This window comes from Carya illinoinensis, chromosome 10 (assembly GCF_018687715.1).
Source record: "Carya illinoinensis cultivar Pawnee chromosome 10, C.illinoinensisPawnee_v1, whole genome shotgun sequence".
Classification (NCBI taxonomy): Eukaryota; Viridiplantae; Streptophyta; class Magnoliopsida; order Fagales; family Juglandaceae; genus Carya; species Carya illinoinensis.
In genome coordinates, this window is record NC_056761.1 from 36061998 (window position 1) to 36076177 (window position 14180).

General features: G+C 35.1%; 3 protein-coding genes across 5 annotated transcripts; 1 reads left to right on the plus strand and 2 right to left on the minus strand.

Moving 5' to 3' along the window:
- The first annotated feature begins 261 nt into the window (after nucleotides 1-261).
- LOC122279576 (peptidyl-prolyl cis-trans isomerase PASTICCINO1) lies at nucleotides 262-8418 on the plus strand. Of its 3 annotated transcripts, none has more exons than XM_043090274.1 (21): nucleotides 262-595; nucleotides 740-848; nucleotides 955-1039; nucleotides 1337-1406; nucleotides 1845-1942; nucleotides 2231-2353; nucleotides 2617-2649; nucleotides 3144-3202; nucleotides 3308-3392; nucleotides 3682-3840; nucleotides 4323-4380; nucleotides 4582-4730; nucleotides 4929-5026; nucleotides 5199-5268; nucleotides 5979-6038; nucleotides 6289-6345; nucleotides 6823-6891; nucleotides 7018-7095; nucleotides 7422-7523; nucleotides 7675-7746; nucleotides 7845-8418. In XM_043090274.1, exons 2-21 carry the CDS (start codon nucleotides 775-777, stop codon nucleotides 8109-8111), a joined length of 1866 nt encoding a protein of 621 aa, XP_042946208.1. In that variant the 5' UTR covers nucleotides 262-595; nucleotides 740-774; the 3' UTR covers nucleotides 8112-8418. The 3 variants fall into 3 exon arrangements, with proteins under 3 accessions (XP_042946208.1, XP_042946209.1, XP_042946207.1); XM_043090275.1 differs by having other exon boundaries at nucleotides 764-848; XM_043090273.1 differs by having other exon boundaries at nucleotides 263-595; nucleotides 721-848.
- A 644-nt stretch (nucleotides 8419-9062) lies between these two features.
- On the minus strand, nucleotides 9063-9527 carry LOC122278684 (copper transporter 6-like). Its single transcript, XM_043088869.1, has one exon. It carries the CDS (start codon nucleotides 9525-9527, stop codon nucleotides 9063-9065), a length of 465 nt encoding a protein of 154 aa, XP_042944803.1.
- A 2330-nt stretch (nucleotides 9528-11857) lies between these two features.
- Nucleotides 11858-12811, minus strand: LOC122278685. Its single transcript, XM_043088870.1, has one exon. The coding sequence runs from the start codon at nucleotides 12809-12811 to the stop codon at nucleotides 11858-11860; it is 954 nt and encodes a 317-aa protein (XP_042944804.1).
- Nucleotides 12812-14180: the final 1369 nt, after the last annotated feature.

A 14180-nucleotide genomic window follows, 5' to 3' on the forward strand; every position in this document is an offset into this window, starting at 1 on the left:
CTCATAAAATAAAAGGAAATACTTTAATTATAAATAAATCATAAAAAATAAATTCTTAAAATGATCTGTTTTAATGTAATATATTTTATTATAAAATTATATATAAGGAATTATATAACATCACGTCATTTTATGAGTTTATATTATGTATTTTTTATTTTTATTTTTATAGCATTTCTCCATATAAATATAGGGTCTTCGATTCTTGAAATTCCTCCGAATAGGAGAAGTATATATCAGTTAAATAAACAAATTATTTCTTCAAAATAAAAAAATATAGCAATTAAATGACGATTTAAGAACAAAAATGCACTTTCTTTTTGACCAATTGCATACCATTTTGCGTTACGGTTGGGTCAATCGGTCCGGATTCGTCTTCCACGTCCGAAATCTTCATTTTCCGAGAATTTCTCTCGGGGGCCTAACCAGAAAGAAGAATTTACAGCGAAAGTATTCAGGTCGGAGAAGAATCGGAAAGTTCATTTCAATCGCCAAACATTCCAATTATACTCAATTGTGTTTGTGCTCTAGCTGTGCGAGCTCTCAAATAGTGGAAAAAAGAGGAAATTCCTTGGCTTTTTTAAGCAAGTTGAACGTAAGGGTTTACTGTCATTTCTGGTCAATGTGTTTGCTATATCTTATTCGTTCTTGAACTTAATCATGACTATTTTTTAGCTCAATTCACCGTGTAGCTCTTGTAATTCTATTGATTCTATCTAGGGTCCGTTTATATTAAAAGGCTATTCGCCGATTTTGCGGCCAGTGTAATTGGCTATGGCTCTAGACGAGCATACGGAACAGGAATCTGCGCCACAGAAGAAGAAACCACCAACTGAGGATGAGAAGAGGTATATTTTTTTCTTTCCACTTTCAATTTTTATTTTTTTTTAACGATAATAAGAACTCTCAAGTGTTACGCTATTCGTTTCTATGTTTTCATTTTATGACGAAAAGGAAAAGCAAAATCGTGCCCGGAAGTTTGATGAAAGCGCTGATGAGGCCCGGTGGGGGAGATTCAAGGCCTTCAGATGGTGATCAGGTAGCTCTTTTCGCTTGCCATGCTCTGGTTCTGCCTGATTGTAATCCTCTTCATTTCAAATTTTGTACCCGGTTAGACACAAAGGATTGAGTTAACTCAAAGATAAACTAGCACGGCTGGGTATATGAGTAGTGGGAAATGCTTCAATCTATAATTTACGATTGAGAGGACTTTTTTGCAATTGACATGCTGTCTTATACTGGGGGGGAGTGGCTTTATTGTCATCATGGAATGTGCGCTATTTGAGAAGTTCGGATTTGACATGTGAAATCTGAGTTGTGTTTTCATATTTTGCAGGTAGTGTATCATTGTACCATTCGAACGTTGGATGGAGTTGTTGTTGAATCTACTAGATTTGAAAATGGAGGTGAGTTGATTGTATGCCTCTAGTTACATTTTGAGTAAACTGAAAATGTAACTTCTGTATTTTCCCTCTGGTTACAATCATAAGTTTTCTTTGCAAAAATGGTTGCTGTTCTATCCTGTACATTAGTAATGCCTATACGGTCAACTCATTTTATTTCCTTTGGTTTGGCTGTTCTTTTCTCTTATGACTGCAGAAATCACATAGTCAGTGATGGTTTAGAGAATAGCACTTGAGTTCTTTGTTCAATACTTTTAAGGTTTATGTTTCAACTGCATTGTAGATTCCATTTGAAGGTTCAAAATAATTGAGATGGAGTCATTCATTAATAGTTATTTCTCATTTATCCTGTAATGAATGTGCTGTTGTTGAAAGTTTTACTATTTGATTTATCTTCTACTATAGCCATTGGCTTGAATATTTATGAACCTTACATGACAGGCAAAGGTACCCCAATAAGACATGTATTGGGAAAAAGCAAGATGATATTGGGATTGCTAGAAGGTATTCCAACGATGTTGAAGGGTGAAGTTGCAATGGTAACATTTTCATTTTTTCCAAAACTCTGTATTAAAAATGAAAATATGTAAAATATATGGCAAAGAATGGAGAAGAATAAACTCAATGTACAGCATATATATTTCATGAAAAAACATTTGGATTTTATTTTCTTAATCCTTGTAGCTTTTGCTAATTTTAGTTGTGTCTGAAAGTTTTCATTTTACTTCCTGGATAAGGACCTTCTAGAGTGATCAAATTAATTACATTGATGGTTTGGATATGCTGGTATATTTTACTTAATACAAAATTGTATTGTTATTTCACAGTTTAAGATGAAGCCTCAATTGCACTATGGTGAGGATGATTGCCCAGTTTCAGCATCTGATAACTTTCCAAAGGATGATGAACTTCATTTTGAGATTGAGATGATAGATTTTTTCAAAGCTAAGGTGAGCCTATCAATTTTCAATTCCTCTTTTGTGGAACTTCACTCCCAGCACACAGTAATTGTCATTACTTTTTGGGGTGGTTGTTACAATAACAGTTCTGTTGACTGAAATTTTTTCAAGATTGTGGACGTTCAATTAATTGGTGTTTTCTTGCAAATTTTTGATTTGCTTTTGATCCCTGTAAATCTGAAGAATAAGTGAGTAATTGCATGTGACATATCTTTAGTTCTAATATTTTCTTGTCTAATTTTGCTGATTTTCAGGTTGTTAGTGATGATTTGGGAGTTTTAAAGAAGGTATTGGAAGCTACATGGTTGTTTCATTGTTTATAATTTCATTAGGGTCATGCTATGATTTTACGGTGCCTTATTGGGAATCTAAGATGCTTTCAGACAATGAAAAGACTGCAAAATTCATTATGATTAATGTCTTTAACCATTATTGTCTGCATGTTGTGTTTCTATTAGATGCTGGCTGTAACCTTTTAATTTTTAAGTTTCTTTTTGTTTCTTAGTGTCTGTCATTCACCAGTCAGAGTATCTGTTCTGAATGTTGCATTGGCTTTATGAAAGAAATATAAATACATGGAAGTGAATTTCTTTATGTGGTAATAATGAAATCTACTTGTCAAAAAAAGAAAAAAAAAAAAATTGTAATAATGAAATCTTAATCTGCTCTTGGAAAAAGGAAAAGATAAGAAGTGCGATGGTGATATATCCGAGTACTCGATTCATTTTTTCTGAGTAAGCGTGTGATATTTATAAGACTTTGAAGACTCCTATATGAACAGGTGATATATGAAGGGCAGGGTTGGGAATCACCAAGAGAACCTTACGAAGTAAAAGCTTGGTAGGAGTTTGTTCTTGTCACTTTATATATTTTCCTCTCTTCTATGTTAATGTTAAACTGCAAAGTGGAATGCTTGAAGTTCCTACTGGAGTATGATTGTTCCAGGATTTCTGCAAAGACTGGTAATGGGAAGTTAATTCTGTCGCACACGGAGGGAGAACCACATTTCTTTACTTTTGGAAAATCAGAGGTCAGCAACACATTTCCTATGCTTTACTTTCTCCAAATCGTTACACATGCTTGCTTTTTTTTTTTTCCCCTTTTTCAAAATAGAATGATATGCATAATGAAGTTTTTTATGTTTTAACTCAATCATAGCTTGCCAATTTGTTGAGATAAACTCAGAAAAGCATGGAGCTTTTAGCTGATTAGAAAAACCATTTCTATTGGATATAACTGGGGAGCATGCTACTTTTTTCCTGTACACAAGCTTATGCACTTTTCTATAAGGTGGTTTTCATTGCTCATTTGTGAATTAGGTACCTGAAGGTCTTGAGATGGGAATCGGAACAATGACACGGGGAGAGAAGGCTATAATATTTGTCACCAGTCAGTACTTAACTCCATCGCCTTTGATCCCTGTGATAGAAGGTTTTGAAGAAGTTCATTTTGAGGTGGAGCTTGTCCACTTCATTCAGGTCTGAAGCTCTTTCTATTGGCAAAACATAGTTATTTGCTCAGCTCATCTATATGTCTGCCAACTATTCTCTGTTTTCAAATTTTCTGAGCTTTTGAGTCTTTGATTTGACTGCTTAATGGTGTGCTTTCTTCTTGGTCATGGTTCCTTTTTTTTGGTGGTGCATTACATATTTCAACCTTTTCTTTGCCTATATATATTAAAAAACCACCCTTCCCCCTTTAGATTCAAATGTTGTCTTGTTGCTTCAAGGTGATGTTGGGTTATTAAAATATCCAAGTCATGTAAAGCATTAGGTTCATTCCGTCTGAAGTTGTAATGTAAGACATTAATTTTTATTTTTTTATTGTACTCTTCCAGCCCTTGTGTCACATGTAATGTAGTTTGTTCCGATATTGTTGAGTTAATCCCTAGATATCAGACAAGCACCCAGCTGGATTCGTACTGGAAAGATGAGTTTACTTTCTATTTATGCATTGACAGGTGCGGGACATGCTAGGAGATGGACGCCTAATAAAACGTCGGATTCGTGATGGAAAAGGTTGGGTTGGGTTTCGGAACACTTCTTCTCCCCTTTGGAATTGATATTAGTTGGTAAACTGAGACTAAAGGATGCTGTATGATTTATCTACTTGCACATGGTTTTGGTTCCAGCTACTGCCTTTTCAGCTTCTTCATTTAATTTTATTATTATTTCATGAACCTAAACATGATTGTATTCTGAAATGATTGAAACAATTAGGTGAATTTCCAATGGACTGCCCTCTTCATGACAGTCAATTACGAGTCCATTACAAGGGCATGCTTCTTAATGATGAGAAGAGGGTCTTTTACAATACAAGAGTTGACAACGGTGGTCAGCCTTTGGAGTTCAGTTCTGGAGAAGGGCTTGTGAGTTTTATGGGAAAATTCATGCTATGTTTGAATATTTTTAATCACCAAGTTGCAAATTTTTAGCATTGAACACCACATTAGCTTATAAATCAACTCACTAACAATGCAAGATCACACAAATCTCACCAATTTGTGCTTAATCTTTGCTGTTATAATACAATTCAACCGAATGAAAATCTAACTGTCGTATGCTAGGTGCCTGAGGGATTTGAAATGTCTGTTCGTTTGATGCTGCCTGGTGAGATAGCTCTTGTCACATGTCCACCTGATTATGCATATGACAAATTCCCGAGGTTACTTTAAAAACTATTACTTTCCCTCTCTGATTGCTATTCAGTGTTGCCAAAACAAAGTATATAGAGTATTTTGGCTATTGTTGTAATTGTCTTTTTCATTATCCATCCTGTCGATCTCCTTTCTTCTACTTCGAAATATGTGAAAGAAAATTTTCCCTGATATGATCAGGCCTGCTAATGTTCCGGAAGGTGCTCACATTGAATGGGAAATTGAACTTCTGGGTTTTGAGATGCCAAAGGTAATCTACGAATGTATTTTTTTTTTTTCGTGCAGCAGATTTGATGCTATAAAACCTATTATGGCGGCCATAGCATATTTCCCTAGGCTTGTTTAAACTGGCTGCAGAAGTGCTATCGTTGACCACTAGACTTGTGTTTTGTTGCATATAAGAACTCTCTCATTGTTGAAGGGGTCATTAATTTTAAAATTTGGTTGATGTCTCATTTTAATCGAAGAAATTGGAGTTTTAACTCAGTTTGCTTGAAATTTTTTATTGATGGCTGATGTATACTCTTAACTCTTGATCAGATCAATTTCCTTTTGATTTTTCTTTCAGGAAGAAATTAAAATTTTTAAATTTCTGGGATGAAAATTGAACCAATGCTAGGCTCATTTACCAAACATATGGATGTCCAAAAGATCAATGAATCTGAGTTTAGATTGGCTTTTCAACATCCACAGAGACTACTACATGACAGACGATTCCTTTTAAAATCTCTCAAAATTTGTTTTGGGCTCTAAGTTTCTTTGTTGGGTGTACATTTAGTAATAACTTGTGTTTAAATTTCTTTAAGGGAAGTGGACCTGAATTTAGTTATAGATTTCTTTGGTTTTGAGATTTCTTTCTTCATTAAACCATGAGTACCTTCACATGTTTGTCTGGTTATGTGATGAAGCGTTTGACACTTATATTGCATAATTTGTGCATGATTTGAATACAAATTGCAGGATTGGACTGGTTTGAACTTCAAAAGTATCATGGATGAAGCAGAGAAGATCAGACTCACGGTATGCCACTGACATGTAATGGTGGTGCATCTAGCAGCTAAGGGATGTTTTTACACATCTTTTCACATCAAACTTGCATATGCACAACTGTTGCAGTCTACTGAGACAGCCCTTGTTTTATCATTGTTCTATGTTGATAAATGACGTTAAATATCCTTACCCTAAAAAAACGACTCAAGTGTCATTCAAGTGAGAGCATCTTACTTGGACCATGGAAAGTGAGATCTCTCATGCTTTTGTTCATTGTCAGGGTAACAGACTGTTCAAAGAAGGAAAATTTGAACTTGCTAAAGCAAAGTATGACAAGGTAATTTTGTCTTCCCTTTTTTGTAATAAAGTATTTCAGATATATTGTTAACTTTTCTAGATGTTATCAATCAAAAGAAAAACTTGCGTTGAATCTTAACCAATGTTTTGAGATGGAATTGCTATTTTATAAAGTACACCTTTCAGTTACTTTAATTGTTGAAAGATATCAATCATGTCACCCAATTTGCCTGGTGCTGTACTGCTACATCATAAATATTATTTATTTATTGAGTGGTTAACTTTTCTGACTTGGAATGGTTAATTCTTTCAATAACTATTGTGGATGGACTCAAATGCCAGCACCTACTTTGGTATTAAGTACTTGAATAATCTTTTATCACCAACCAATGAAAACTGTGCTATTGATATAAACAATATTCTTCTGAATCAACAACTTGAATTTCTTATCTAAAATGTTGCCAATGTATCTGTTGTTCTTTCAAGTCGTCATATAATATTATGGTTGCTGCTCTAGGTGCTCAGGGAATTTAATCATGTCAATCCACAAGATGATGATGAAGGGAAGGAGTTTGCAAATACACGAGTAAGTGCACCTTTTATTCTTATAGGAAACTAAGGCAGTAGCAATTGGTTGATTCTTGATAATGTCATCTTCTAATAGTTTAGCAACCATTTCAATTTTGCTAAGTTTTTCTATCTTGTTTTGAAGAATCTTTTGCATCTGAATGTGGCTGCTTGTCAGCTGAAACTTGGAGAATGCAGAAAGTCCATAGAGACATGCAATAAGGTATGCTTTGTGACTTCAAATTGTGGCAGCCCTGTTTGTTTCTTGGGGGAAAAACATTATAGCAATCAAATTAGTTCTTAGCTTTAATAATTGTAATAAGCTGTCAGTTGATTTTATTGAAGAAGTTGATTGTATGTAAGACATGTAAAACACCAACACCCCCCCTCCTATCCCATCTAACTTTGAAAGAAACCCCCGCATGCTCGTAGGTTTCAGACCATCATTGCGCTGTATATCTTCAACTGGTTTTTATAATTGATTTCACAGGCCAAGATAAATTTTCTTGAGTTTTGTTTCTGATGTCTATTCATCCTGGAACTATGTAGGTTTTGGATGCAAACCCTGCACATGTGAAGGCTCTATATCGCCGTGGAATGGCTTACATGGCAGCTGGAGATTTTGAGGAAGCAAGGGCTGATTTCAAAATGGTAATGCTATTAAAACATAAACAATAGCAATGCTATTGTTTATTTTTATTTTATTTTTTATACAATGAGGAGTAACTAATAATTGACGGTCATAGTATTTGATCATTAAATTCTTCACAACATTTAAAAACTTGCTTTTGGATGTCATCAGATGATGAAAAGCGACAAGTCATCTGAAGCGGAGGCAACTGCTGCTCTTTTAAAACTCCAGCAGAAGGAGCAGGTGGGTTGGAGACCCATAAATTTTCTCTATGGTAGTATCTGAGCTAGAATTGAAAAAATGGTTTATATCATAGCATCTGCTGATCAATTGATGTGCAGGAAGTTGAAAGGAAGGCTCGGAAACAATTTAAAGGTCTATTTGACAAGAAGCCCGGAGAAATTGCTGAGGTTGGAGATAGAGAAGAAGATCATGATACAGGTGAAAAGCAGAGCAACATTGACAAGGGGGATTCGGATGCAGAAAATTCAGATGAATCGCATGAAGATGCAGCCGATGCACGTCAAATGGGTTGGTTCTCCCGCTTCTGGCCGACTGGTAGAAGACTATTTTCAGGTCTTGGATTGCAGAGATGCACCATTTTATGATTTGGATGTCAAAATAACATCCTGGCCTGGTCTTGGTAAATTATGTCATTCCCAGTCATTGAGTGTGGTGGCAATTTATGTTTGGGTTGGCGGCCGGAGAAAGAATCAGTTGTAACAAGCATACATGTACCAAGAAATACAAAATAGAAAATGAATGACCATCTCCAAGGCACCTTTGAGAGTATATTTCTAGACAAATACACTCCTCTTAATAGCATGCATGCATGAGGTAATTAATTATCAGGCCAGAGTCATGTAGTCCTTTGGATTTCGCTATATATGCGAGCCGTTTACTCTGATTTGTGCACATGCATGTACGTTGATGCAACTTTCTATTTCTACTCTCTCAACTGTCCGAATGGGAAAAGTAAATTACAAAAAGGAAAAAAAAGAAAAAAGAAAAAAGATAAAACGGTGCATATTGTTGCATAGGTTGACATTTCATTCTCAATTGGGTTCTCAAGTCTTCTGTCTCACTGATCCTTCTCCCAGTCTTTCTTTCAACTATTAAGCATATAAAATAAACAGTTGAAGGATGTTTAATTCAACCTTACTAATTATCACAGCAGCAATGATAACAACACGCAGTAACATAACATGATCTGTGTCATATCGATCGATAGGAATCTCCACACATTACATATATATTAACACTAATAAAAGACTAGCTAGTACCCGCAAATTTTGTGAAAACTCTTTGAAAAAAAGTTGGAATCTATAATAAAAAGAAAGAGATACTTTTTTTCAAATGCTTACACAGGATATAGACACTCTAAGCCTGTCTAAATCGTTTTCCTGATAAATCATCAAGATATAGGAGAATTAGATCACACAGAATAAAGAAAGTTATCGACAGACTGCAACCACATGCATGATAAGAACGGAAATAGCAGTGAAAGTACACCATGCATGCACGTCCTTCGAAATACATTAACTGATCTTGATACAAAATTAAACTTTAGACATGATATTGGGGGAGGACATGTTCTCGGCAGGTTTGGCTATGGCAATGGCACGAGTCTTGATGATGAAGAACCCAAGGGCATGACCTGCCACCGTGGCTATGAAGATTCCAAGGTTGAAGGACATGACGGAGAGCATGACTAAGTAACCTAAACCCATGCGAAAGGCATAGACAGTGGCCTGAGTCAACTCGCCCACAATCAGTTTCGTCCCCGACTTCACAGCCGGCAAGATAGATAGGACCTCTGTAGCTCGGGCTAGAAAAAAGACAAAGAAGAGAGCCAACATGTACATGCCGAGGTTTTGGTTGGGCCATCCGGAGAATAGGACTATAGCATCTTTGCCCCAGTAGAAGCTCATGTGCATCATCATTTGGTTGCTCATGCCACCATTCGGCATGGTTCCGGAAGGAGGCATGTCCATGTGATCTCCATTATCATGTTCATTAGACATTTCTCAGAGAGAGAGAGAGTTGGCTCGAGGAAATTATGTAAGTTTTTCTTACTGATTGTATATCTAAACAAGAAAACCAATGACACTGGAGGTGATGACGAGATTTGAAATCATGTAAATGGTCATTTGACAGCTTTGATTATCCTTTCTTTTTGTTTTAATATTTAAAATTTTTATATTCCCTAAGAATTTGTTTGTTTGTTCATCTAGTCATTTTCATTTTTTCTTGGCCATTTGTTCATCAACTCGATAGGGTGCGTGGAAATTGGGCTGTAAAAAAAAAAGAGAGGTTTGTGAGGGGTACTTGACTTGCAGAGAGACCGCACGTACATATAGGAAGGGTTAGGCTCTACTTATTTCATGGAAGAAAAATTCTATTTATCATCCTTATACTATGCGTATATTTTTATATTTTACTTTTTTATTTTTTTCTACTTAATTGATGTGTGATGTAAGGATAATGAGTAGAAGAACTCCTCGTAAAATAATAACTACTTGGCTTTTATTTTGGTCATTTACAATAGAAAAGAAACCAACGACGACTTTCAATATTTACAAACATGCCCTTTTCAATCTTTCTCACCTATTTCCTTTTAATCCCGTTACATATTAGAAAAGCACATATTTATATTGTTTATGGGCAAGATTTGATTTGTAAGAAAATTTTATAAATTTAAATCTTACAAATCAATTAATTGCGCTACATCAATTACTTGGGAAGAGGTAAACCCAATATAACACAATCTTTAAGTAAATAGGATAAAGTATAGAGTTAAGATTTGAACTCAGGATCTTTGTTCTGATATAATATAAAATCATCATTTATATAAAAAACATAAGCTAATAGGAATATATAAATTTAATTATTTGTATTATATTATTAGCACTTAGATGTAATCATTAGCTTTTACATCTAAGGTTTCTTTATGATCCGTTTGGTTGTTGAGAAACCGGGTGAATAAAAAGGAAAAATATAGTTACAAACACAATTGTGCACTAATCTGTACACCAATGTGATGTGATTGGTCAAAAAGTAGATTTTATTGAAAATAGTGTTAATTTAAATTTTAAGTATGAATGAATCAGTATTGGTATACAGATTAGTACGCGCATGTGTTTGTATATAGTAAAACTCGAATAAAAATAGAATCTTAGATTCTTGTCTTCATCAAGCCAGTTTGTTTTGAACAACTTATGCATATAAAATACCGGACTTCGTTTCATCTATTGCAGTGTCTTTTATTTTTCTTGGCAACCAAACAGATCTAGCATGTACATGCACACAAAGAGTATTATGTATATATTTGACATGTAATATTTTTTTATGACCATGTGATAGTAGATCTTGAGTTTGTGTTTATCGGATTTCTTTTTTCTTTTTCTCTTTTTTTATTTTTTTTTATAATCAATGTTTTTTCTCCTGGATATGTGAATTTCTTGATATGTTGCTAGCTTATTGGACGAGGTTTATCATGAGAATTACCTTTAAGGAAAATAGAGTTTCTACAAAGAGTAACACTAGTTATAGTCTTAGGGCACCCTAAGTTGGTTTCCATGACAATAACATTTACGAACTTCGATTAAAATTTTAGGGTGATATGCATGTGTATGTGTGCTTTCATTTTTGCATGTACCTGATTCTTATTTAACTTGGGTTCTATAGCACAGACAAATACTTCCCCTCTTGGGTGAGTTAGCAAGCTGAACAACTCATGGAAAGCAGGTTATTTTAATGTTATGGCATCAAGGTTGCTTTTATGTAATGACATTGATAAGCCGAATCCCCAGTATATTCAAGAACCTCATGCATGCATGAATGATATTTTTTATTTTTATTTTGAATATTTGATTTTAATTTAGAAACAAAATCGCGATATATGCCTTAATTTTCACATGTAATATATTTTTATCAACAAGCTACAAAATTTAAATTTGAACTAACACCAAGTACTGCATGCAAGACATGATTAAAATCATTCCATTGTGGAAGATTATAAGGTAATTGAAGGCCGGATTACGAGCCAAAATGAAAAGACAAAGCAACTAGATAGATAATCCAGTGATGATCATCAAAAGACCGAAAAGAAACGAAATTAACCATGGAAAATAACTTCAAAGAACTGAAAAGGAAAAGGTTCTGCTGTGAGTACCTATTATATATATATATATATATATATATCATAGCAGCTAATATATACCTATACCAAGATGATGATCTTTATCGATCAGAAGGTCCACTAGGATCGAGTTGTTTACATAGTCCAAGATAAGTGAGATAAAGAACTCGATCCTTTGCACCCGTCCTGTGATTCTTGGTGTGATGATGATCTTTATCGATCAAAAGGTCCACTAGGATCGAGTTGTTTACATAGTCCAAGATAAGTGAGATAAAGAACTCGATCTTTAGCACCCGTCCTGTGATTCTTGGTGTGCTTGCAGAAATACTTCAACTGCTCAAGCGTGTAGCAACCAAGCATTTGTCCCAGAAGCAAAAACAGCCAGTTTATCGCCTTCTTCTTCTGTGAGATAATCGGTTTCGCGCTGTTTTCTTGACCGCAGAACTTGCACTTTGGAAGAACCGGATTCATCCAATTGCTCGGCGCCCTGTCATGCATGCTGCTCTTGTTCTCCGCGATATAATGCCCAACTTCATCAAACTTTTTCTCCAGATTATACCCAATCTCGTACTGACGCTCGCACCGCTTGCATTGGACAGAGCCAGTAACGGTATCGATTTGCTTGGACAGCAGGCATTCGAGACTGTAGAACGTGGTTCGACGCGTCGTGGCCCATGGGAACGGAGCGTTGACGGTGTCAGACTTTCCCTCGCGCAGCACCCGTGACTGTTTACGACGAGCGCGTATGGGGCGAGGGGGGCCTCCTTCTGGACCGCACATAATCGAGGTACTTGAACCCGAGGATTCCGGTACCAATGCGGCTGGCACAGCGTATAGACGGTGTGGGGTGGGTGGGGATGATAACAGCGCTTGAAGTGATATTGATTGAGCCAGTGGCGAGAGTGGCGGAGGGGGAGATGGCGGCGGCGGAGGAAGTGGCTGGTCTACCGGCAACGAACTGTACTCGCCATTTAGAAAAGAATTAAGAGAAAGAGCAAGCTGCAAACCATTATCATCTTTGTCGCGCTCTTGTTGAAGCTTGGTTTTGAGGTTGTAATGATCTGGGCTATTGTTCTTTCTCAAATCTGGGCTACTGTTCATCCTCCTCAAGTCTGTGCTACGGCTATGGCTATTGTTCTTCTTTCTCTTCTTTAAGTTAAAGTTCATCGTCAACTTCCTTATTCCTCTTCATGATGCAGACTTGGAAGAAGAAGAGGAAAGACGAGACCTAAAAGAAGCAGATATTGTGTAGAAGGATTAATAGAGACGTATCTCAAATTTATAGGGGATCGGGAGTCGAGGACTATTCAAATTATTGTTTAATACTGATAATTTCCCTTTACCGCTGCTGATTGGTTCATACCATATTCTGGAGAAATTACCATATGCATGGTCAATGTCTCCTGTCTACATGCAGCGGGTGATTAAATTGTGGAATGCCAATATTCTTTTTCTTTTTTGAGAAATTAAATGCCAATATTCTTTGTACATATTAATTACGACATGGCGCGGTCCAACTGCATCAACAATTATCATCCCGATCCTGATCTGTAATTCTTCTTTTATATATACACATAATTTATGAAATAATATATATCAATTATTAATTTAAAATTCTCATTATTTCAAAATTCTCATTTTCCTAGAATTTGAAATCAGAATTTAGATGATGATAGGGTATTGAAGAATCAGTGATAGAATTTCAAAAAATAACAAAGAATGTAAAGTACGTACGTAGTTCAAATGCCAGTCATAATCTGGTTTTTTCTGGATCGATCGAGGGAGTCATGAATTCTATTGAAGTTCCAATATGTCCAAATTGTCAGATATTAATCGAAATGGGTGTTAACAATAGGCAATAATAACTGATTTGTCTTGGGTTTCGTAGAGTTCATTAATTTAAATTGACTTAAATTTAATTACTATCCATTTTCCCCCCCTTTCAATCCAGTGCATGCATTTACATGCGGATTTGTTCTCAAGACGTAACTGTTTGAGTCTTGAAGACGTGCATATACAACATTTATTTGTGTGATACACGCAAGAATTATAGCACTTTTACACATTTGATTTTTTCTAAAGGTTACGAGCTATGAAGAAAATTTAGCGATGAGAAATTATGATATATAAATGGAAAATGTGCAAATAATTTGAAACTCATGTAAAAAAAACAACTCACAATTTAATGTTTGAGTCTTTTTTTTTTTTTTTCAAATATAAATACTTTGGCTATAAAAAGATTTTACCAAAGTAAACCTATTAATTGATTGTATATATAATGTATCACATGAAATCATGTCAATTTTGAGTTTATTTTAGTAAAACTTCTTTAGAGGCTGTAACACTTCTCTTTTTAAAAAACCTTGGGATTTGCATGTTTTAAAATTGTATATAATAATTATTCTATATAAATATACATGTCATAAAAAATAAATAATAAACCGATAATTCAAACTGAGGCCACATTAGCGTTTCAATATCTTTAGTATATCTTCGTTTTTATTTGTCTATATTTTTTATTTCACACATCTTATCA